At 35.6% G+C, this 26,916-nt stretch overlaps 1 protein-coding gene across 3 annotated transcripts in view; it reads left to right on the plus strand.

Annotated features, from left to right (window-relative positions):
• The window catches only part of LOC149776243 (protein mono-ADP-ribosyltransferase PARP12-like), a 60,904-nt gene extending 37,829 nt beyond the window's left edge, over positions 1 to 23,075 (plus strand). For 2 of the 3 annotated variants that reach the window (XM_089942282.1, XM_089942281.1), the window contains exons 4-8: positions 1,440 to 1,536; positions 2,903 to 2,995; positions 15,617 to 15,788; positions 21,734 to 21,873; positions 22,343 to 23,075. In XM_089942282.1, the coding sequence (XP_089798408.1) occupies positions 1,440 to 1,536; positions 2,903 to 2,995; positions 15,617 to 15,788; positions 21,734 to 21,873; positions 22,343 to 22,504 (664 nt within the window). In that variant the 3' untranslated portion in view covers positions 22,505 to 23,075. The remainder of the gene's footprint in view (positions 1 to 1,439; positions 1,537 to 2,902; positions 2,996 to 15,616; positions 15,789 to 21,733; positions 21,874 to 22,342) is intronic. The other variant, XM_089942283.1, reaches the window with a different exon arrangement.
• Positions 23,076 to 26,916: the final 3,841 nt, after the last annotated feature.

Consider the following 26,916-nt stretch of genomic DNA (forward strand, 5'->3'; position numbering starts at 1 on the left):
CTTACAGTAAGCAGGTGGTATTTTTAATATAGACTGCTTTGTAATGTTTGGCTATGACGTACACGATTTAAAATACTCATAATTGTGTCAAATGTTTCACCCAAATGCCAATAAAGAAGCTTTGCTACCGTATATTCCTTTCAAAACATGTTATTTTTAACTAATTGATATAGCAAACAACCCTAGTTTTATGAATAAATTTAGTGATGCTTTGTATGAACTGAATTGCTAATATTCATCAAGTGATCGCGACTAAATGAAATTATACAGTGAGTAACAAGTTACTCCTGGCGTCTATAGAGTCGAAATCAGCCAAAGGTATTCTTTTCCTGCATACTCAACAATGCTCGAATGTTATACATTACCTAATATTGCAAGTTTGTTCCCGCAAGGTGAAGTATTGATTAGTCAAAATGATTAGAGCTTTTCTTCAGAGGTTTGACTGAAACTTGAAATCAACAAATCATGTGAGATAGAAATTCAACTCTTGATAGCAAAGCGATAAATACACACATTTGCAGTCGCTGAGTCTCTGGGTATGTTGCTGGGTTAGTCCACTGTACGCTCGAGACGGACGGTCTCTCACCTTCATCATGTTCATAGCTTCTTTTATCGTGGAGGGACTTAAGAAGCCTTCGCTTAAGTTACTCGGATCGTAATTCATATATCATCTGATCATGATTTTGAGTTTTAAATTTTTGCATCAGCCAATCAAAAATTACCTTGAATAGTCAACGGTTGACAGTGAAACTTATTGTAAAACTCAAACTGTTAATTCTCTTGGCCTCTCTATACTTTGGAATCCTTAATAAGCAGGTCGACCACAAAGAAATATTTTACCATTATTTAACTTTGCAGAACAGTTAGAGATCAACAAATTTCAGATTTGTCACCGTTCTCCAGTCATAAATATCAAAAAATATTTCAGAGATACACTATAATCATTATATTTGACTTGTGGGTCATAGAGATGAATAAGTGGTTTGTCAGTATGGATCTACAGGGAATGCCAAAATATCTAAACAACTTACGTCGATCGGCATGTCGCAAGGATATAAACACTGATGTTCAAAGTCTTTCAAGAGTTTTCTGTTCTTTAGCTTGCAACAAATAATATATGATTGTTATTCTGACATTAAAGACATATGTTTTCTTAAGAGATTCCTACAGAAGGACTTTTCAGATAAACTGTCCTCAATAAACAAGTCAAATTTCGTTAACTGAGTATGGAAGCGGCCCAAAGCTCATTCGTCAAGCTATCAAAATCCGCGCTAAGAAATAATATAGGAATTTATTCATATACTCTGCTAATTGCTATTTGTCACAATTTAACGTGATTTGCACGCAAAGCCATGAAAATAAATATAAATCTAAAGGATTACATAAATATAAGTAACTGATGTACACTAGAAAAGGTGTTAATTTTATCTTAATTTCAGTGATTCGCCAATTAATTGTCTTCACTACTCTGAATTTGCAAATCATCCTGAAAGAGCCACGATATTGATGTGTCTTGTTGTTCTGGGAGATTGCAAGGTAGGTCAAATGTATTTACATTTAAACGCTATCAATTATCACGGCACCTATATTATTGTCTGTAATTATAAAATAGGACACCTCATCAACTTAAAGTTTACGTTCTGTAGTTTAAGTTTATAATCAATTATTTCGACTATAATTCCATCATGTTATTATTCGTAACTTCTAGGACTAAACTTGCAAGTGCGTAAGGTTCGGAGAATAATATTAAACCAAGTCGAAAATTGGTAAACTCATTAGGTTGAAATTTCATGTATCGAAGTTGAATAATTTCTACTCTGATTGATTCTTCTTTGAGATTTGAACAAGGATGGACATTTACTAAGTCTTGCTGTCTCTTGTAGACCTGGGCCAGTGGGCGGCTGGTCATTAAACTGGACAAATATAAATTTCATTATTTTATGACATGTGGAAAAGGAAGACATTGCATAAAGACCTTTAATTTTGTCTGGAATTATTATAATGTTGCTTGATGTGACTCTCATTATCAAATATGGAAATCATTTTTAGATTATATATAATCATTAATAATGGCAATCCAGGTTAGTATAATTAAAATGATAAATCAAGTAACGCTACTATACAGAAATGGACTGAAACGGATAAAGATACAAGGTTATTTCTAAGGAAACCTTAAATATCAAATTTTAACAAACCATATATTCATTAATATCGTTTAGATTCAAAGGAACAACTCTGATGATGGCACATCTTTTTTCCATATCGAACACAATTGTTATATAACTCAGTTTATGACTAAGATAATAATGGATACATTTGTAATTGAGAATTTAAGAAACCAATGATGACAATATGTCATTAATTATTGGCATTATTATAACCAATTGAAACTGTAAATAAAACCTCCAAACACACCTTACCAGTTTTGATCAAATATGAAAGAATTTTTCAGGGTTGGACTCATAAGGAATTGAATATAGGGGAGATAAGTGCTTTCTGTTCAACAAATGCGTGTTGGTGTCTATTTTCCATCTAATGAAAGTGACAAATAAACCTTTTGACTTGTTTAACATTTGTCTTTAGTGTTTGAAAGCCAAAGCAACGTATAGATGAATTATACAATTTATCATAATCACAAGACGAATAGTTAGCGTGCATGTTAATTTAATTATTATTCAACCATTCTGATCTGTTTTGAGAAACACAAATGATTCTAAAATGTTCTGTTAATGAATACCTAGGATTTATATAAAAGCTACAAATGTATGCCAAGTTAAGAAAAGGGTTTAAAATGATATCGGTACAACCAGATGTCCATTACATTGATGCGTCCGTCAAAATAGTCTCATTGTATGTTTTAACTCATGTTTGTGCTATGAAGAAATACCTTATTTATTACCAGAGTTTTGAGCCTGGATGTTTTGACCCAAACCTAACTAGGGCACCAGAGAAAGAAACTCTTTCAAGTGGATACCGCTACTATGATTCTGTAATGGTAAGGAAAGTCCAAAACCGATATTCACGCGTGAATCGAAATAGTGTAAGAGCAAAGAATACCTTGGATAATTATTAGCATTGTAAGCCCTGATAAGAGTACAGTTATTTCTTGTTGACAATTATTCATAAGTGAAGAAAGGTAAAATAAATGCTGAGTAATTATTACAAGTATGAATTTGTATATATATATATATATATATATATATATATATATATATATATATATATATATATATATACACACACACCAGGCTTGAAAATCTTAATCATTTGAGACTGAGTTAAGTATATATCATAGTACTTAGGAAGACGCCTTTTTGTTCTTTAATACAATAGTATTTTTGTTTTTTAATATTGAATACTAAGGTATTTTTGTCAACATGTGTTAATTTCTGGTTGTTTAATCTACACATTTGTTATCATGATAAAACATCCAGTTGTAAAGTTTGAAGATCGTTATTTTCCTTTTTGGAATGGCAGGCTGGCACTGTAGTTGGTTAATAAAAGCTGACGCCGTATGTATGTATGTATGTATGTATGTACGTACGTATACATACATAATGAACTTCAAAGGGACGTACACTAAACAATTGCCATTCACGAATGTGTACTCACATTCTCAAAAATGACACATGTGGTTGAAATAGTACAGTACCCTACACAATCTATATGAATTGTACATCAAAACCTGTCATACTTTTCAATCAATCACAAAATATTTCAATCTTGAAACAGCGTTTTAGATTGTTGTAGGCAAAAACTAGATACAAGGCTCAGTCTAAGTGTGTTGAAATATCATGGTCAGAACTATTTTTACTTCAGTTTTTCGATCCGGCCATGATTATGCAACATTTAGCACCATTGTTACTGCTGTCGTTGGTCGGTGTTCTTTAAGGATCATTAATTATATGATGTTTGAATGACATACATAGATACTTTAATGCATGGAAACAAAGTTCCGCGTCTATGCTCATAAAATAAGTATACAAAAGAGTTAAAATCAACCATCTTTATAAAATTCAACAAATACTTTATTTCCCTAGAATAAAAAGCAAACTTGTAATGAAACGGAACTTACGATATTACGAATTAAATCCCAAATGATCCTAAATAGAATTCAGTAGAAATCCAAATTTAATCCAAAAACTGGAGGTGATGTTGTGTCTGTGGTAGCTCGTTGAGTGTTGATGTACCAACAGTCTTTTGTTGACTCATAGTAATATAATTTCAGGTTTGACATCATGATAAGTTCCAGTGAACGTCTTTATCCAAGAATTTTATTAGAGCACTTTTGTATTTCAAGAGAAAAGAATCACTTGAATTCAGTAATTTGATGAAATAAATTCCAGTCCAAACTTACTGGTCACAAGATGTATTGCAACTTATAAAGATTACATTTCAGAATATTTTTGGGTCAAGATAATAGTTATTTCAAAATTTTATTCACAACAAAATCATGCATATATTGGTATATCGCCAATAGCCTAACTTGAGCTAAGCTCCTCACCTACAGAAACAGTGTCTATCAAACACTTTGGATGTGAGTTCTTTTCCTTTAAATTGTTTAACTTTATTTTCTAATAAATCGTAAGAGCGTCAGTATACATGGTTGATCTAGAAATGGTAATAGTGTCAGTATGCAGCGATCCAAGTTGTTTCATCCGGTCCTTGGGTTTAATTCATCCAACCTTTTCCCCCTTTAGACTTCCTCGTTCAAAACGGATATGCCATCTGACCAGGAGAAGGCAGAAAGTTTACAAAAATAAATGTAATCGCTACTGGATAAGTGGGCTTTGGAGTTAATTAGTAACTCAAACTCTCCTTGGTTTTACTCCGGGCTGTTTATAGTACACAAGGTCAGTCGGAGTATCAAACTAATCATAGACCTCAGCAGGCTCCATAAATACATAGACGCACTGAGGTTCAAAATTGAGGCGGCAGGGTCTGTAAAATGTTCCGTTAAAATGGATGACTTAAACGACAGATAATTTCACACCTATGCCCATATCCTCGCTTACATTCCTTCGATTCATGTTCCTAGGAACCATTTACTGATTTCACGTTCGGCCTCAATATCTAACAATGGTTTTTCAGAAACATAATCAACTGAGTCGTCAGTATCTCTCTTCCAGTCGATCTTACCAGCAGCAAAGGCGATGTATCTCAACGATATCCTCCAACAATATGAGTGGCACGTTTACCTTTGTCTAGGGCAGAAACTATATAATATTTCGTTTGTGTTAATTAGGTTTTCTGATCAGTCGTGACATGTAAAACCTAACTCAATCCATATCTTTTGTCCACCTGAGCAGGAACTGTTTTCGAAACTCCCGCCTTGATTTCGTCACGCAATTGTGCCGGCACTAATTATCAAATTCATATAGTTGATTTCCGATATTGTGTGTATCTTTGCAAGAAAGCATCTGCAACTCCTGGGTCTACTCAACGCGGTGGCCGATGTTAGTTTCCTCAGCTGCCTTTACATGCGTTATTTACAAATTGCCTTCTTCCCACCAAAATAGCTATAAATAAGTGTAAAGTTGTCTTCAAACCCAAAATCATACCTATCACACCAAGTGGCAAAGTAATCCTTGAACTAAGAGAAAAGATACCTCTACTAAAAAAACAGGTAACAAACAATACAGACCAGAACAAATCACCATGGTTACAAAAACCACCAAGGATTAACATTGAAGCTACCAAATTAGGCAATAAAGAAGGACAAGAAAACTTACTAAAACCTGTACTGGTAAATGAAATCAACCAGAAATACCGGGACTATGTTAAAATATATACCGATGGATAAAAAACAAACAACCCACCAAGAACAGCAGCAGCAATAGTCTTCCCTGAATTCAATATACAAACGGGATCCAGATTACCCGACTATTGCTCCATTTACACCACTGAATTCTGGGCTATACTTGAATCACTACAATGGATCAAAGACAACCAAATACCTAAAGCAGTCATTATAAGCGATTCCCTAAGCGTTATCAAATCGATCCAAAATCGCAATACACGCTCTAGGGAACAATTCCTCGACAGAGCATGCCAATTAATCGACGATGTCACCACAGCACATCAATTAGTCGAGCTCATGTGGATACAGTCGCACATTGGAATATCTGGCAACGAAACAGCAGACAAAGTTGCAAAAACCAAACTAGGAGATCAAAACCCTATCAAGCTTAACTATAGCTCTACAGAAGCAATAAGCTTAGCACAAACATATATAGACCAAACATGGCAAGATTTTTGGAACTCCTCCACAAAAGGTTAAAAGCACCATGAAACCCCCCCAAAAAACGTAGATAGGAACATACAGCTACCTAAGGGTACCTGTTTAGAACAGAAAACCATAAACAGGATAATAACTGGAAAAACTAAACTAGCAAGCAGTTTTGGAAGGTTTATAGGACCCAAACCAGCAACCATTAACTGCTTTAACTGCCACACCACCGAAGATCTACACCACGTATTCAATATATGCCCAAAATATCAACCCGCTCGGAAAATATTTATCAAAAACCAAAAAGAGATTGGATCACCACACACATACCCAGAGTTACTTATGGACTCTAATAAAAATAAACAATCAGCATATAAAAATATAAATCAATTCATAGACTCAGCAGGACTTAGGAACAAAATATAATTACTATCGCCACAAAACCAAAAGACCCAGTAACTAGCTAAATAAATTTAGAAGCCACCACATAAAAACCCATAACATATCATTCAATGTTATAAAAGTATTAATAAATAATTCACTTACGAAGCACCTATAAAATACTAAGGAAGCCGCAAAATCGGATGTCCTAGATGTCCTTAACGAACCGAGTAATCAGCTAGGATTCCGGTCCTAGATGTCCTTAACGAACCGTGTAATCGGCTAGGACTCCGGTCTCTTGCTAAATAAAGTATAAATAACATTCAATCTCTAAAAACATCAATTAATAAATAACTTAAAGAGGTAATATCTAAAAACTTATAAATAACATAACGTAGGAAACACACCCTAAACACCTCCACTAGTAATGCCATAATAACCTTGAAAATCTCTCTTCATACATGATATCTACTAAGAACCTCTATAAACAGCATAGAACATCCCCTCTCCTTTTAGAACATTTTAAAGAAGAAAAAAAAAGAAAAAAAAAAAACAATCGATAAAAAAAAAAACAAAAAAAAAAACAAAAAAAACGCAAGAAACACCAGGCAAATGCAACTAGAAACCAGCGATGTAAAGCAAGCAGGACCGTTCCCGAGCTCTCATTCCTACTAATGACAGCCAACCATTCAACTGTAGGGACCTTTATGGACCCACAGATTGAGGCCAAAATATCAGGGTTCCTTGAATCCATAAAAGCCTGGGGGAGGTGGCACCATCCCCTTCCCGAGGAACAACTAGCAGGCTGCGGTGCAGTCAGAAAAAAGTGGCACATGCACAATTGTGCGCAAGCCACTATAACTAAACTGAACAACAACAAAGCCTGCTTGCCCAAAGGTACACCTTTTACCATGTTAGGTCAACAAAACCTGATCTTAAACGAAGTAGTATGTCATTCCTGCGTCTATGACACAGTAAAGAATGGCTCACGGCAGTGGCAAATGTAAGACAGAAGAAAAACATATTCACATCAGCATTATCCAAGTGAATGCCATAATGAACGCTTTTTATTTCTGGAAGAGCCAATTCTTTGGAAAGGAAGTCCTCATTAAGGTTGACAAGTCTCTGGTGGTGGCCTGCATTTTCATACCCGGGGAACAATTAGGTCTATAGATTATGCGTACTGGTTTGGGATTAACTCTTCTGATGTTCACTTATGATTGTAACAGCCCAGATCAGATATATTCAGGGTAGGTTGAATAGCCTGACCTATTCATTGTTAAGAAAAGATCGAAGTCTTTACACAGAGCGGTTCATCCACCCAACAATCTGCCAGCGCAGTTCTGCACTTTGTGGTCACTATTGATAGCTCTGATTGGGACAAGATGGAATCAAAAAATGTGCACAAACGTATCACCAGTCCTAGACCCAGTTAGACCACAAATGCTCTCTGTCAGTTAAGATGGGTTTTGTGGCTGCACTAACTGCCCTCAACTTTTCAAGTGTGTGATTAAATATCACTGCATCTGTGTTTTTATACGCGTTATTGATATCAGAGAAGTCTGACTTCTTCTTTGCTGGATCGGTATCAGCGCGATAATACCGTAAGTGACAACCTCGGTGCTGAATTTGTTTTGCAAGACCTTCTACGGAATAATCCCCGTGAGATGTATTGCATGTAAACACAGCTACGTGATTTCCTGATTTTCTAGCAGATGCACTAGATTATCCTTATGAGTTTCCTACGATAAATCTTTTACCATGATCCGCTTTATAATCGTTGATGGTAAATTTCATTGTTGAGCTTCCCATATCACAAAACAATTTCAGATAATAATAATAATAATGATAATAATAATAATAATAATAATAATAATAATAATGAGTACTTTGTATAGCGCCTAATCTTTAGAAGCTCTAAGCGCTTTACAACATTAGACAACACCTATAAGATAAAAAGCTTATAATAATATTATTACAAAAACAAACACCATGAAATTAGAAAAACATTAAAAAATAAAAACATGCTGAGAATATTTCAGGTAGGAAACATTATTAGGTATTTAAGTTTGTTCTCGCAGTCGAAATAAGTGAGTTTTGAGAGCCCTCTTGAATGTGATCATTGTGTCTTTGTGTCTAAGTTCAGTGGGCAATTCATTCCACGTTGCTGGACCCTGGTATGCAAAAGAACGCTGTCCATATGACTTTGTTTTCTTAGTGTGAATAATGAGTATACGGTTGTCAGAAGAGGAGCGTAAGCATCTTGCTGGTGCGTACACATAGGTGAAGTCGGATAGGTATGTTGGACTAGAGTCCGACAGTGAAACGTAGCACAGAGAACAAATTTTGTGTTTGATTCTGGATCGAATGATAGCCAGTGTAGGGTACAGAGCAGCGGGGAGGTGTGCTCTGATCGTGGTACTCTAAGTATGATCCGAGCAGCTATATTTTGAACTTTTTGAAGTTTCTGGAGCAGATATTGAGATGAACCAGACAGAATTGAGTTACAATAGTCCAGTCTTGAAAGTACTAATGAACACACAAGTGTTTTAGTGGCATCAACTGAAAGATATTTGCGAATTGAGCTGAAGCGTCTCAGCTCAAGATATGCAACCTTGCATATGTTCATGACATGTTGGTGCAATGTGAGAGTACTGTCCAGAGTAACACCTCGGTTTCGTACTGATTGTGTAAATTTAATGTTGGTATTGCTGATATTTATTGTTTGAGGTAAAGGATGTGAATGAAAAATTCTGTGTTGTGATCAGAATGGCCTCAGTTTTATCATCATTCATCTGCAGCTTGTTACATGTCATCCATGATTTCACATCAGAAATGCACCTCTCTACACCTTGAATGGTAGCATCAACTTCAGTTGTGTGGGTAGATTTGTATATTTGGGTGTCATCAGCGTACAATTGGTGAGATACTGGATGATGATCTTTGACACTTGAGAGCAACTGAGTGTACAGAATGAAGAGAATAGGTCCAAGAACAGACCCCTGTGGAACAACACAACACAACAAGATCATCATTGTTCCCATCGGCGTCGAGAACTATCAGTCACTTGCATGTTGTCACTAGCACCGCGAATTGTCCATCGCGGGTGACTAAATTTTACCGACGAAAACTGTTGTCTGAGGATTCCATGCCATTTATCGACAAAAAACACATCAGGAATTGCTTTTACTCTGTGTAATGATTCCCATTAAACAATAACCTTTCTTCGTTCATCAGGTTTAAAGATTATGTCGCCGGTAATATACAAATAAGACTATGTGATAGTCGGCTTTCGTTTTTTCTGTGAAAGGTTTTCTGTAGGAGATCCAGAGAGTGGATTTGTTCTTTGGAATTGACTTCCATGCTGCCTCGGATTTTCCCATACCACATGCGGAACCATTGATGTAGTCATTGTCAGTGATAACACGACATCCTGGTCCATGTTCATAAGCTGGTGGTGCGGTATAGTATTAATCCGCCGTCGTTGTGGGAAAGTGTCCAGGATAATCTCGTCGTTGGTATTTTACGCTCATCAGATATTTCACATACTCAGGATCTCTCTGGGTTTCTGGTAAACTATTAACAACTTGAACTGTTGTTGTATTATTTGATTCTCCGCGTAGGAATTTGTCGATCTCTTCATCAATATTATGACGCTGCAGTGTTATTCTTGCACTTGGTGCGCTGAAGTAGCCTATGGCGTACCAATCCGAAAAAACCGCAACAAAACAATCAGTACACTTGCTCTCCACATAATCTTGAAAACTATTGTATCCGTGACGCCTTTGACATATATTACAAAAATGGCCCGGTTTTCTTGACACAGTATTAATTCCACCGCTGCTGTTAATAATATTAGTTAGTTGATCAGGTTCCCCTGTCAACGCGAGAGATATTCTGGTCTTATCATCGCTGGAGATATCATCTTGTCTTGTCGTTTGTTTCTCCTCATCTTCGCTGATCTTGATGTATCTTTGCTGAATCGAAGTTGGACACAAGTAATTCAGATGCCTGGAAGTGGCTCTTGTGTGAAATAAGTGTTTTACACAGACTGTTCTTGTCTCTCTTGTGTGATTTGTACCTTAAAGTTTGATGCTGTAAAGTCCAGCTTGTTTATCTACCTGCCATCCTGGATTTTTCTCATTCGCGGCTTTATTTAGCAGTTCTTTGTTTTTCAAAACTAACCGGCGCTGATTTACACAGAACATGATATCCCTGATTTGTCTCGAACAAAAATACATTTTTGGTTGGACAATCACATAACACCAAAATATAATCAATAATTTCACTAGTGTCGATTTTCTTATCGGATGGTATAATTTTACAATCATTGTGATGAACTAGAACTTCCTCACAAAAGTATTTTGTTTCGAGGTCAGATACGTCATATCTTTCTCGTTCTTTGGGGATAATTTCGGTTACTAAGGAACGACCGATAAACGCGCCGGACACTAAGTTGAAATCATCATCGGACGGAAAAACATAAAAATTACTGTGTGGTGTACTATGATTCCCTGCAATAGGTATTTTTCATTGGTGTAGCATTTTCTTGTGAAAATATCGATTGCATCTCGTTGGTAATCAAAATAAACAGCATTATAAAGTGAACTGAGATATCGGGAATAATATTCTTGCAAGTAAGACAAATCCGTTTTAGCTAAATCAAGTAATTTTTTCGTCAGGTGAATTATCAAACAATGATTCTATTGTGTCCTTGTATCTCGTGCGAGCTTCAATAACTCATTCACCGCACTGTGACACTACATTATCTTGTATGGTATTTAGAATAATTTTATTTATATATTATACGTCATTGTTCAATTAATTAAAGAGATATTATAACTGAGCAAAATAATTATATTGTTGTTGTTGTTGTTGTAGAGTTTAACGCCATTTTTCAGCATACGATAGGCTATACATGGCCGCCAGTATTAATGGTGGAGGAAGAACCCGGGAAAACCCCGAAAAGAACCACCGACCCACGAGAAGCTACTGGCAAGCTTTCTCACATACCCACATTGGCTGAATCCGAGACTCAAACCCACGTAGACAGAGGTGAGATGGCAGTGATCCGTAACGGAGAGCGCTTTAGACTATTCGGCCACTAAATAATTATATTAATATACCATAAATTGATGTTCATGGTTATTTTACGGATCAACGGAGCGCTGAAATAAGAAATGTTACAACGAACACTGCGCCCAGCACAATGCTGCTTTATCAAAAAATCCTAACGCAGGACCAAATCCATGTCGTGGTTGTGGAAAAGGCGTTAAAGGTCCTTATCCAATTTGTGGAGATTGCGGCGGGTAGAAATTATCGCACACTAATGAAATACTACAGCAAGCGCGGATCAACTCTAGAGATAAAAAAAAGAAAATCCTCCGTCTGTTGAATAATATCTCGAGTGAAAAAAAAAACAATTACGTGAAAATACTCGATAAACTCACAAACTTGACCGCACAGAATCCAGTTGATTAGTGGCGTAATTCACGCGTTAGTGTTTTTCGCTAATTTTTGGAAGGCTGTTTATTATGTTTTCAAATAACCCCGTGAAGGGATCAGTTACCCAGTCTGCTAATCGATCATCGCCTTTCTTGAAGGCAATCCAAAATGAACCACCAGGTGTTTGAAAATAATCGTTACCACCAACGATTTATTAAAATGATACAGCTTAGCACCGATCATACAAGCTGCTAACATCTTTGAGTTGTATTCGACGATGCATCTTCTTGTTAAGTTTACACATACCACTGGAATTATGTTATCATCAAAATGATGACACATCGGTCCTGCTCCTTTATTAAACAATCTTCGCGATAAAAGCCTTTCTTAATATCTCTTTGAAAAATAATCATCTTTGCAGGCGTATCTTAAATAATCAGTGTAATTTCTCATTATCATGTGAATTTAAGTTCAATTTGATTTAAAATGTGAATAACGCAGTGATCGTTAAAAACCGCAAAAAAAAAAAATAAAAAAAAAAAAATAAAAAATTCGCCGGCAAAATCTCGGCGTTGTTTTTTAATCACCTCGGCAAAGATGACCATAGCCGTGACGATAACAACGCTGAGAACGATGACCGAAGTGCTGGAAAATTCTCCGATCCATGAGAAATTACCCGACGGTGTAATGTTCAGACTGGTCTAGAGGTGATACTCAGAAACACATGTGATTGATGACACCGCATAAATTGTATCTTGTTGTATTTTAGCGTTGTCGATGATATGTCAAAGTTTACATCTAGAAAATAATTATTGTAGTGTTCGGGGTTTGTTCTGTGTGTATTAACATGATAGGTTTCACTGAATTCCTCGCGGAGAAACACAGATAATTGTTCTCCATTCTTGAGCTGAACATCCCAGCGCTACACGTGAACACTTTTTTTTGCAGTAAAACTCGACAACATCGCAGTGAGACGTCACAGAAATATCTGGAGGTATTCCATTGTCGCGTATTTTGATATTCGATGTGATTAGTGTGGTATTGCTGCTGTAACCGATCATGCTATTAGTAAATACAGGTTTCATGATCAAGAGCAATCTTGTACCAAGAGAAGCGACAAATACTGAGTAATTTGATCCTACTGAGAAAACTTCATCGTTTTTGTAACTGATAACTATTATTTTATCTCCGACAGTAATTTTTACCCCGTTTTGATCAATGGTATATTGAGTGATTGATAAGTCTGAACGTGGATCCAAATTATAAAATGTTACTGTAAGGTCAGTTTGATATATCTCAAGCCCACTGGTGGAAACAATAAACACCAGAAAGATTATTGCACACATTTTGCATGTAAATCCGTTATAAATTCAAATTTATGAATCGTTTTTACACGAAAGCAAGTGCCGGTCAAACATCATGCTGCTTTACCAAATTCCGTCAGAATGATAATAATAGGTCCATCTGGGTCTGGTAGAACGCAACTGCAGCTTAATTTGATAATGAAGTGGATGAAATGGGATAAGTTGTAGTTGATAGCTCCGTCAGTTGATGACCAGCGATGCTACGATGTACTTAAAGACTTTAATGAAAACGCAAATTTGTTGGATGAAAATGGTGAAGCACCATCTGTAGATGATATTGAAGGATTTATTATTAATTTAGTTGCATACGATGATGTGATGCTGGATAAGCAGTCAAATCCAGCTCGGATATTCTCGCGGGGAAGACATAAAAACACAGACGTGATTTATGTTATTCAAACGTACACACAAATACCTAAAGTGATAAGGGATAACTGTAATATTCTTTCTGTTTTTTAATGGTGTTGATGCACATACGTTGCGAAATATTTATCAGATTTGGTGCATCGGAGATATGGATTATAATCGTTTAAAAAATGTATTTAGTAGCGCACAGACAACCCCGCATGGTTTCATAACAATAAACTTGTATGATCCACGGTCACGACATCGAATTGGTCTTGATAAAAATTTTATTTAATAGCAGCAGAGAGGGCGAAGTCTCATACTCGGCACCCAGTCACCGCGATCCCGTTTATTTGCGATTTTATTTTTCGATTTTCAGGAAGGCTTATTTTTGCAATTCGAGGGTGAGTCAATTATCGTCTGTTCGCCCTCTCTGCTGCTGTTTTTCATCTATACCCACACAGGCTATTCCTTTATACTTAGTTCTTGCAAGGGGAGTCTTGCGAAAAATTTTTTTTTAAAGTCTTCTGTCTAGAACAATATCACGAGAAAGACGCACCTACATTGTGAAGATGTACTAAGGAAGTGGCAAATGTTTTGTCATATACTCAAACATCAGAAACAGCGTGGACCTTGTTTCTGAGTGCTTTAGTCCCACAATTTGATAAACTTGTTTATGTGGCTTTTCGATGAGAGTAAGGCTACCCAACACTACAATCAAAGCTACCACTCCATGATCTGACTGATTCAGGCATCCAGAAAGAGTGGGTAGGAGTCATAATAAGGACTGAGCAGACTTGTTGTACAATGTTTTATGTACGAAATTGTTATCCCAGTTTATGAAATGAAATTTGTCACAGAAACGGACGTGACTCGGTCAAATCCGTTTGAGTTCTTAGCTTGCTTTTTATGAATGGTACAGACGTACAAACGTATTTCCTAATATATACTGCTTTGTTATTCAGGGTCAGCAAGACACATTTCCTTTCGGTGTCACAAAATATCGACATTTCATATCAGATGGTCCTGTGGCCCTTATCGAACCGCGATTTATGACTTTTCTTCTGTTTTTCAAAAAGCCGATATCATTCAAAATATATCCAAAAGGTCTTTCAAAATTCGAATGTAAAACATAGATAACGATAACGCAGTATGTTTCATGTTTGGAAACGCCCCATTAGATATTAAATAAAACCCCAACAGCCAGGTTATATGATAATGTAGGTCATAGTGAAGCAAAATAGTTCGATGAACCCATATTGTTTATTTTGACATATTTTGACATATTTAGAAAGAATTAATTTTAATGTTTCTTTAATATGTACGATATCTAGGTGCAAATAATTGTAGTAGACTGCTACTTTAAGTGCAAGTTTGTGTTGTTGTGTTTAGTATAAATTAGAAGAGGCAGTCAGGAAATTAATGTACTTAAGTGGTATTAAGCTAGGAAAATAACTTTCTTTTTTGAAAACAGAATCCCATTCCACATGTGATATATTTTCCTATATTGCCAAATCAACATTGTGCTTCGAGATCTTTGAGTTTAGTTTTACATTTCGGGATGGAATTGAAATATATATAGTATTTGCCATGCACTTTGATTATCTCGTTTATATTGTTATTTAGGATAGATTTATAAAACTTGGTTTGTATTTAAAACATCCCACTGTTAAGACCACAGATTAATCACAAAAAGAATGCCCAAAGGAATTCATGAGGCTTTTGTTGTGGGAACAAATTTTAGTTTCGAATAATACTCTTTTTGTTAAGTATAACAGCAAAACTATAACTCAAGTAAGAGAAATGAAAATATATTGCAAAATTATATTATACCTTTTGTCCTGGTTTTAAGGGTTCTCCGAGCGACTTCAATCAATATGTTGTTTATGGAAACCGGCGGGTGATGGTGAATTACATCGTAACATTTGCAGTTGATGATGAGGTGAAGAGGTCAATACAGTCAATGCCATTGGCGGATATGCCCAGTCAGGATGGTGAGAAGAGAAAGGCATCCAATAGCAAAGGTTTGCTTTACTGCAACTGATAAATTATCACGACAGATATAGCTTTTCCTCCTCAACAGCATAACAATCAATTCTGTATTAGGGCATAGATTCCACAGCCAAACAATGAATTATTTATAAACTAAGCATATGTAATGACAACTGGATGCGAAATGTTGACGCTATGATAGTGTGAATATATATATATATATATATATATATATATATATATATATATATATATATATATATATATATATATATATATATATATATATATATATATATATATATATATATCTATATATATATCTATATATATATATATATATATATATATATATATATATATATATATATATATATATATATATATATTAGTTTGTTAGTGTGAAGGGGCAAATTTCTGGCGATCTAAGAAGAATACATTAGTTGATACCAGAGAACAATTAATTAGATTTATGGAGACAGGCGAGTATCAAATCGCCATACTACCGTGCTCGGCTATGTTCTTTAGAGGGAGAATTTTATTCTGAATTAAGCATTTGTTTATACAGCAGCCAGACGGACTATTAGGGACATGGTAGGTAAACTTTATTTTCATGGTAAAGTTGTCACAATTGAAAATTGCAGAAACTCTTTACTCAAACTACCAAGTAAAGCTGACGCCGACTTTGGTGCCTCTTGAAAAGGCGACAGAGATATTTGATTCTGGTTGGTTACGTTAAATAAGGGGCGTGTTTCCCGCACTAAATTTCCTAGGTTTTAATATCGCCACATTGAAAATTTTAATCAGTCTAAGCTTTTCCTGGAAGAGGAAACCCAAGAGTAGGCTCCGGGGATTTGCAAGAAATTTCCTCGTAAAAGAACTGTTGTCCAAAAGGGACTGTTGTCGAAAGAAACCGACGAACCAGTTTGGCTATTAGAGGGAGGAACGTTGAAAGCAATGGTAGAAAATAGCTCCTGAGACGTATACTGTGACTTTATCCTGACACGCATAATGTGACGTTATCCTGAGAAGTATACTCAGAAGTATAGGGAGAAGTGCAGTGGGACGTACAATCCCGGGACGTAATCCTGTGACGTATTAATTTCTGAAACGTATTCTGAGAGTATCATGAGACGGATGGTGGAAAGTATCATCCTGAGATCCAAGGGTCTGAACAGCTACAGTGGAAGCAGAGCAAACTGGGACAAGCAGGTTATGCAATCGTACTAGACGTTGACTTCGACTGTTCACTCGATCCTATAATGAACTAAATCTCTATCAGTAATAGTTCTGTTATTTTATTTAAACCTATTTGTGTTTTCTTTGTAATTCGGTGAAAGTTTTATTTCTAAAAGCAGAGTATATTTCTGATATAATGAATTCTCACAGTTGTTTATGTAATTGATTAAACTGCTTGTTTACATGTACGGGATAGTAGGGATAGGTAAAGGCGAAAGAACGCCATAGATCACTTGTCCACCGATATATATATTTATATAGTGCATATATTAGTACCTGAACTGAGTATCCCAACTGTTCGAGTTAATCAACTTCTTCGTTCTGAGAAAAGCAGCTTACGCAATCACAGCATGCACGTAACAGAAAAGCCACATGAAAACTCGAGATAATTACATGATTTAATTACAGGCGAAATCTATAAAAGGGATCAATATTACAAACATAGACGAACAAGGTATATAAATATGTAGCATACCGGTTAATTTGGCTTCCGAATAGCCGATATTCACCAATAGACTAGATCTTGGACTGATCTGCATAAATGTGTTACAAGTATGCAGCACCAAGTTAATTTGACCTAATTGCTGACTATTGATACACGGGACAGATACATACAGACTGCCTTTTAGCAGAATTATTTAAAGATATATCATCTAGCGGGTCTTTAAGTGAATAAACGAAATCCACTTGTTGGATTGTTCTAAAACCTCCATTTCGGTTAAATCTCAAGAATGACCATTTTGCACGCTCTAATTGTCTTTGCAAGCAGAACAATTCCGTTTCCAACAAATAAATATTTTAAAGTACATGTACTCTTCCTTTACTTTGGCGGCAATTGTTTTGATCTTTGCTCATGCTCTGTGTTACTGTAATTGCTGTCCGTCCTATCGGCAAGATATAACTGGTTGAGTAATTTACACGAATAACCACCATTCATAATACCCATGGGTAGCCTCATTTCCCTAATGGTAGCCTCACTAATCTGATCTGGTCTGCCGAATCTTGACCTCAAACAGGTGTTAGCTTAAGAAAACCTGACTAAGGCTGTAGCATCTTTAATTAACGTGTAAATACCACTACAACGCCTCGTAATTGTAGGAACATAGAAGTGATCACTAAAACTAAAAGGAATTGCTTACTTAGTGGTATTAGTTGATAATAGAATATGGTACTGCACATTTGTACAGAAGTAAAATAACAGACATCAAGTAAGTGAAAAATACAGATTATCATACAATCTCTCTCTCTCTCTCTCTCTCTCTCTCTCTCTCTCTCTCTCTCATAATGGGGCATAATTTGTATTTGATCATGATGTGCAATAATAAAATTATGCTGGAATATCTGTCTTTGTGATGGTTATTCATATTCTAACTTGTCACGTCTAACGCACACATATCAAATTTAAACAACGTTTATTACCAGCATTATCTATTACTAATGCATATTGCTTTAGCTCATTTAGATCAGATGTACGTTACATTTTAATACTGACACGCATGTAATTGTTTAAAATCCTTCTACTATATTTTTTCATAAACGATCTTTTCCTCAAAATGAAATAAAATATTACTTTGCACATTATTTTTCGTACTTTTTGAGAATTTGTTCCATACTAAAAAATGTGACATACGATAAAGCTATTCAAATGACAAAATCGATATAAAAGTAGATTTGGAGTATAAGATGAAGCTAAGATTTTCTGGTCGAAATTATTGTCTTATTGGCCGGCATATGATATACGGTAAATATGGATTGATCAACAAATAATCAAATCATATTCGATATTAGACTGTGGAAACCCATGATCTGAGTTTGTATTTGTATTGTGGAAATCGTACATAATTCAAAACAAATTATTTATTAAATATTTTCAATGGAATTACTAATATATATATATATATATATATATATATATATATATATATATATATATATATATATATATATATATATATATATATATATATATATATAATTTCTTTGGGATTACTGGTAACGCATTTAAAGATTTTCTGGACTGCATCTTTGTGTTCCATCAAACTATTCAAGACTATTTGAACTCATTCCGCACATTCGATTATTTTGGACTTGTGATATGACATTTAGGAATATTTGGAATTTAATTCACAATAATGAAAGTGTCGTTTGAATTTTTAGTTCGATTTTGTGGAGAAATAGATCACTTGTTGAATTTACTTAAATTGTTGGTTTCACTTCCGGCTGTTACATATTTTAAGACTTAGAGTAGTAACACTGTAATTTGCTGACAAAATTTCATCGAAATTTAACTGAAGGGTGTGCCCTTCAGTCCAGTTACAGACGAACGTTGTTTCTTTGAGTTAATGTCTTCCCAATTCCTTTAGGGCTTCTGAAATTAGGCAGTAATCATGATGCCGAATTTTCAGTGGTAATTTACTCGTTTTTGAAAACTCTTTCTCTGATGCTCGATGTTAGAATTCAGCACTTGTCCTTTCTTTACAGTTTCAGTTGCAAACGTTAAATTGTTTTCGATATTTAGTATAACTGCCAGCAACACAAGAAAGACGCTAGTATATGGTGACCGAGAAAAGGTCTTTGCAGTTTCGCTTGAAGTGTGCATTAAGTGTTAGATTATTCTGATGTTGCATTCCTTATGTGATGAGTTCATCATTCAATAACAGCTGCACAGTTTAGATGACAGCAGTTTATTCATGAATATATTTATCATATAGTTGGTAGGCTTTACATACACTGCTTGCTGCTTCGTATTATTGTTATGTCAACACGTTTGCATATCACCATCGTTACCCATCGATACCCATGAAATCCTTATGCATTATTTTATTATTGGATGGCTCTATAGATGATTGACTGTTAAAAGAATATATTTATAAATGTCATTGGCTATCGAATATTGCTTCAAATCACGTCAAGAAATTATTTTATCACTTTCGAGAATTTAAATTTGAAGCGTCTGAGCAGGGATGAAATGAAATGCTGAAAATTGTTCTTCTTTCAATCTGGACATTTTCCTCGCAATATTAGAGCAATTTTCTAAACATAATGTCTTATTAGCGCGCAAAAATTAGAAATAATTTGGCGAGTTTAATTATCTAATACTACTACTACTATTAATAATAATAATAATAATAATAATAATAATAATAATAGTAATAATAATAATAACAACAACAATAATAATAATAAACTATCTTTAACGAGGATGACATAAAAGGTCATGGCTGACCCATCTCCCATGTGGTCCTCAATTTTTGTAATCGGCTATGTTAAAATTTTTGACAAAAAATACACAAAATACATATACAAAACCATGCACATAACCATGTATCGTTTCACACTCATTCATATATATTTAAAATGAATGAATATATGTAACTAGACTAGGAAACATACACATATGAATAATATTCAATACACAGTTACATGCATTTCAGCATAAGTCGTACTATATATATTTATAGATATGATGATGAAGTTTTTTATTCAAAACTTTTAATATGTCATTCCAACTGGTCAAGAAAGAATTTCTTTAATGATATCTTAAAAGAAGCAAGGAAGTTTGAATTACTTATCCTCAGTGGTAAGGAATTCAATATAGTAGGTGCTGATACAGTAAATGAGCTTTTGTAATGCCTGGTTTTCGACCACGGAATCTGGAGATCATTGTTAGTCGTCGATCGGAGTTTACGCCAGTCTTTGATGATCTTAGTTCAAGTATGCTAATGATACAATTTGGAGAAAGACCGTTTAAAGACTTGTATTTCATGGTGCCTTAAAAATAAAGAATACTTTTTTGTATAGGTAGCCACTGCAGACGTGAGAGCAAAACATGAGAGGGAGACATAACAGGAAGTTTCAGTATTATTTGGGCTGCCCTTTTCTGGAGTTTATCAATTCTGGACAAATTATAATTTGATGTGTTTCCCCATATGGTACAGCCGTAGTCTATCAGTGGTAATAAATAACCTGACAAATAAAGTTCAAGTGATTGGGGAGGTAGAAATTTCGAAAGCAATTTTAACAGTTATTCATTTGACTACCATTGCACATAGGTGATTGATATGTGCATTCCAGCTGAGGTGTTGATCAATGTAGATACCAAGAAGTTTTTTGATTTTGGACAGTAGATACGTCTAAGTCATTTGAAGTTAGAAGTAAATCTATGCTAGTAGATAGACGCTGCCTTTTTCCAATTTTCATGAATTTCGTTTTAGAGGTGTTAATATTCAATTTGTTTTGATGACACCAAACGATTTATTGTTGAGGTCGATTTGAAGTTTATATTTAATGTAGATGAGAGGTTAACCAGATAAATGCCATGTCGAATTGACAACGAAAAGATTTGTGTTAGAGTGCGCTGGATACAAGGCTATGTTATTGATAAATAGTAGAGAAAGAAGAGGCCCTAATAAAGATCCTTGAGGAGCACCACTTAAGATATGACATGGTTCGGATATATATATTTGCCCTTGCAAACAAACTGGTGTCTGTTATTGAGATACGACGTGAACCAGGCAACTGAGTTTGGAGAAAACTTGTGGCTGAATGTTTTTTTTTAAATGAGCACCAAATCTAAAACCAAAATCGAATGCTTTTTTAAAATCAATGAAGATTGCGCCAGTAAGTTTGCCCGATGCTACTGCTAGCAACCATTGGTATATATATGGCTAATGGTTCAACTCTTTAACAGGTTCAAATCTTTAGCATAGTACTTTAACTTCATACCGTATACTTTCAGCATGGAAATACGTTGCAGTAGGCCTTGGTGTTGGTACTGTTGGATTTGTAGCGACCCCACTTATTGCCGTCGCTGCTCTTGGAGCTGTTGGTTTTACAGCGGGGGGAGTGGCGGCAGGTAGCATTGCCGCTGCTGTACAGGTATCAATGCACTATTTAAATCCATCCGCTTCTCTTGCATCGAATTAAATTCCACAGAAAAGTCATTAATATTTATTTCTCTTGTTTTCTCGTGTGAGACCTGCTGAGAAAAGTACAATGTAACTGGTATTCAGGATCTAGCACACTCAGTACCTAAGCAGAATTCGGAGTACATTTTATTTTAGTTCGACTGTGGAGCATTTTAGTAGGATGACAATGGCTGACAGATCTCACTTGGACCATTATGGAAAGTCTTTAACATTCAGAATGTCGCATATGTCATTGACAACAATTATATTTTAAAATGCAGAATAATCTATGTTGAACATTTGGTACAATGCGCTCCAAAACTTATTTCAGGAAATGAGGATAGTTTTCGATTTTAATTTAAATTTGGAACAAATAAACGTTGCATGTAGATGGTAGGACAACGATGAATTGTATTATCAAAATTAGTTATATCTTGCAGGCCACTATCGGTAATGTTGCAGCCGGATCAGCATTTGCAATGGCCCAATCGGCTGCGGCGACTGGCGTAGTGAGTGTTGGGACTCAGTTAGCGGGCGGAACGATATTCGGAGCAGCGAGTACAGCTTTGATGAGGCTGTTGAAGAGAAAAAGACTCACATAAAAGACGTTTCACTAGAAAAATGATTTGCTTCCCCATGATAGCTACTGCTGGACATGCTTTAGGGTTTTCTGTAATTTATTTAACATGTAGCAGATGTGATGTGAAATGACATAAAATTTACTAACTTTTAAAGCTCTTTGAAATAATTTTCGGAGATACAGTAGGAAGTAGCTGTGCATTAGGATGAAATATTTGGCACGTTGTTAAACCGTTGGTTATTTACTCTGTTGTTCTGCATTTTCAAATCATTTGACGGTTATATTGAAATAATGAATTGTTCAGTCATTTGCCAATAGTGAGTCATATACAGACAAATGTTAATTCACATACACAAGAAACAATGTAAGTACACAGAAGCATGCCTGTTGTGAACTGCATTAAGTGATGGCAAATTAAATCACTGTATGTTGTTTAATTGCGCAAACTACTGATTATTTGAAATGTGAATTTCAGATGACCAGCTCCAATTTCTATAAAACAAGTCTTAAAGTTGTGACTAGAGTTAGGAAATACGATTGATCAAGTTTATGTTTTTCATAAATAATCGCTTGAATATAAACTTAAGTTCAAATTAACTGTTACATTTTGTCATTGAAACTAATGCCAAATTCTGGCATTTCTTTTCTGATAACAATAAATATTGACTGATGCAAATCGTCCTTATGTAGAATAGACATTACGATTTGACGAATAAAACATTGTGAGTAGTGAATAGGGACGGTCTAGGGACTAGGGGACTTCCATGTTAAAAAGGGTATATCCACTCTGGGGACAATGTAAATTTAACATAGGAAGCAATATCCACTCTAGGGACTATGTAAATTTAACATGGGAGAAAAAACGTATCCACTCTAAGACTATGTAATTTAACATGGGAGAAAAAAAATATCCATTCTAAGGACAAGGGGAATTTAACATGGGAAAAAAATATCCATTCTAGGGACAAGGGGAATTGAACATGGGGAATAAATCGTGGGACTGTCTAGGGACTAGGGGAAATGGAACAGGGTCGGGACCCTATTTTAATAAGGTCCCGACCTGATGGATCTATGGAAAGGGAACAGGCGAAAATTGAAACAGGGATGGTCTCTATTTTTTTATTTTTTAACAAAAAAATAAAAAATTGGGGCTAGGCAATGAAAGTCAAGGTCTTTTCGAGAGATAGAAATGGCCCTGAAAAGGGCCTTTGGTTTCATCATCTTCTTCTTCTTTCATTTCCTCCACTTCTACCACTAATTTCTCACTTTTTCCATCATTCCTTTCTTCTTCTTCTTCTCCTCTGGCATCCAGTCTGGATGGCCCAATGCTCTGAACTTTTCCTGGACTTTGATCCAATTCGTATTGAGCCTCTCAAACTCTGCCTGTTTCATTTTGTTTTCCTGAACTTTTCTTTCTTTACTTCATTTCTCCTTTATTTTCTTTACTTCTTCCTCCATTACTTTTCTCATTAGTTCTTCCGATTTCTTAAGCTGGTCCGGGCCTTTTTTGACAAAGGACCACTCTGTCCATTCCATTATGTCTTCCAAAAAACATCTTACCTCTAGCACATGATCCATGGCTTCTTTCAAGTGACCAATCTTTACATACTCTGGATCTATAAAGCCTCTTAGTCTTTTTACTTCTTCTTCTATCATCTCTTTCACCAGATCCATAGCTAATTTCAGGTTTGTCACTTGCCTTCTGACAAAATCCCTAGTAACTTCATGCTTCCATTCACGTTCATTCTTTTCCACTAGATAGGCTCCATCCACCATCCAATACCAAATATCCTTCAACTGGTTAAACTGTTCTGTTACAGCCACCATCTTCCTTGTCCTTATTCCCTAGAATGGTGCGAACGACAAACCTTGTGGGTTCTTATACGAAAAGCGCGGACGTGAAGGAAAACATTCCCTAAGACCCAAATCTTAGTTAGTTGGATTATAGTGGTTTTCGTTCTTTTGAACATGTACCACTTGTTTATTCACGCACTGCGTGATTTTTAATTACCCCTGGGGGAAGGAAAAGGAGCCTCATCCCCCAGGCTTTTATGTACTCAAAGAGTACTTCTTAATTTAGCCACGCAGATGTAGACTAACTAGTCCTTAACAACCTGACTGAAAGGCTAATAAACATGAGTGGGAATAGTCACACCACACACTCGTGTTTCTTAGTTGGAAATAGCTGTGGAAGCTTGATTTAAAAGTTCAGCCAGATGTTGTTTAAGAGACAAGGAGACGGTTAGGAGTATTTTTTTTCTTTTTTTTTTTTCTTGAATTCCTTATTTATTTTGATTCCTTATCTTATTGGTTTGGAATGAAAACTTGTTTTATGGTTGCTTGTATGTTATTATGGAGTCCTGTTTTAATTAATTCCTATTTTCCTATTTTATTTTTTTGTGGCCTTAATTGGTTTTTATTATTCGGGCTATGAACGGCTGTGTCAGTTTGTGAACCTACGAGACCTAGCAGGCCGTCATAATTCCCAAACAGTGATTTTGTAATATTCGTTCTTAACTGGTTTTTATTATTCGGGCTATGAACGGCTGTGTCAGTCTGTGAACCCACGAGACCGAGCCGGCCGTCATAATTCCCAAACAGTGATTTGTAATATTTTTGACTGGTCTTTGATTTACTTAGATTTTTTTGATTAGATTGGGTTCGTGTGTAAAACTTATGATATTTTTGAATGTTAGATTAATATTGGGGTTTGTGTTCATCAAGAATTCTGGGTATGTTGCAGGGGATCCAATATTATGCTGTTTAACTTTAAACTTAGCCCTTTCTTTTTCAAGTGTATGGCAGTCGTTAAAAATATGCTCTATGTCTTCTGGGACCCTGCAGTGGTAACAGTTAGGGTTATGTGGTTGTGGTCCTATGTACTGTCCGAAGCTGTTAGCCAGCTTGGTTTTGCCCGTGAGTATTCTATTTATGAATTTTTGTTCACTGCCTTTTGTTTTGGATGGTTTCCTATTTCTACATACTTCTTTAATGATGGTTTTTAGTTTCCTGCCTTGAGTGCTTGTGTTCCATAATTCCTGCCATTTATTATCAATGAGGGTTTTAGATATGCTATTGAGTTTGCATATGCTATAATCTATGTTGATGTGAGCGGTTTCGTTTAGTTTTTGTTTAGCTGTTACATCTGCCATATCGTTACCTGGTATGTTAATATAGGATGGCATCCACATAAATTCTACTTGTAAGTTATTATTTTTCAGTATTTTTAACAATAAATTGGTTTGCCTAAGATAGTTTTCTCTTGATGTGGTGTTGTTATTAAGTATTGAGTTTATGACGCTTAGCGAGTCACTTATTATTACCGCTTGGGGTATTTTGTTCTCTTTGATCCATTTGAGTGCTTCAGGTATAGCCCAGAATTCAGCTGTGTATATGGAGCATAGGTTAGGTAGTCTTCGTCCTACTTTAATGTTAAGTTCGGGGATTACGTAAGCTGCTGCTGTTCTGGGTGGTTCTGTAATTTTGGATCCATCAGTGCAAATCTTAATGTAGTTGCAATATTTTGAGTTGATTTCTTATGTACAGATTGTGTTTAGTTTGAGTTCCTGTTCGTTTTTATTGCCATATTTCGTAATGAGGGTGTTAACTGTGGGGTTGATATTTATCCATGGTTCTTTGTCATAGTGATTTGCAATTTCTGCTTGGAGGTTGTCTATAGGAAGTTGTTCAACTAATTGATGGACTAATTTCCCTGCTGGTATGTTTTGTGATAATTTAGTTCTAAAAGGTATGTTGCATTTATTTATAGCTAGCCGGGTGGGGCGTGTGTCGGAGTGTGTTGTTAGCCTGGCTGCATATCTGAGGGTGAGTTCTTGTCTTCTAAGGTGGAGCGGTAGTTCTCCAGTTAAGATTTGAAGTTCCACTAGTGATGTGGATGGTAGTGCTCCAGTGCAAATAATTAGGGCCTTTCTTTGTATGCTGTCTAGTTTCTTGAGGTTATTTTGGGGTGCCGAGTTGTAAATTTGGCATCCGTAATCTAGTCTAGATCTAATTAACGATTTATATAATGCTAGTAAGGTTTCTTGATTGGATCCCCAGGTGGTTCCTTTAAGGGTTGTAAGGAGGTTAAGGTCTTTATTGCACCTTTTGACTAGTTCGTTTATATGGTGTCCCCAGTTTAGCTTGGAGCCATAATGCATTCCTAAAAATCGTGCTACTTTTACGAATTTAATTTCTTGATTTTGGTTGGTGTGATTGGGAAACTGATTTTGTAATTTACGTTTGGTGGTGAATAATACTGCTGTGGTTTTTTCATGGGATAATTTGAAACCCCATTTATCAGCCCATTTCCCTATTTTGTTTAAGCTTGTTTGAATATCGCTGATTACTTTGTGGTTGGAGGGGTTTCCTGCTCTCCATAATCCACTATCATCAGCAAATCTTATATTACCTAAGTCATCACTTAAAACGCGC

Source organism: Sinohyriopsis cumingii, chromosome 18, assembly GCF_028554795.1.
Source record: "Sinohyriopsis cumingii isolate HCF-2022 chromosome 18, ASM2855479v2, whole genome shotgun sequence".
NCBI lineage: Eukaryota > Metazoa > Mollusca > Bivalvia > Unionida > Unionidae > Sinohyriopsis > Sinohyriopsis cumingii.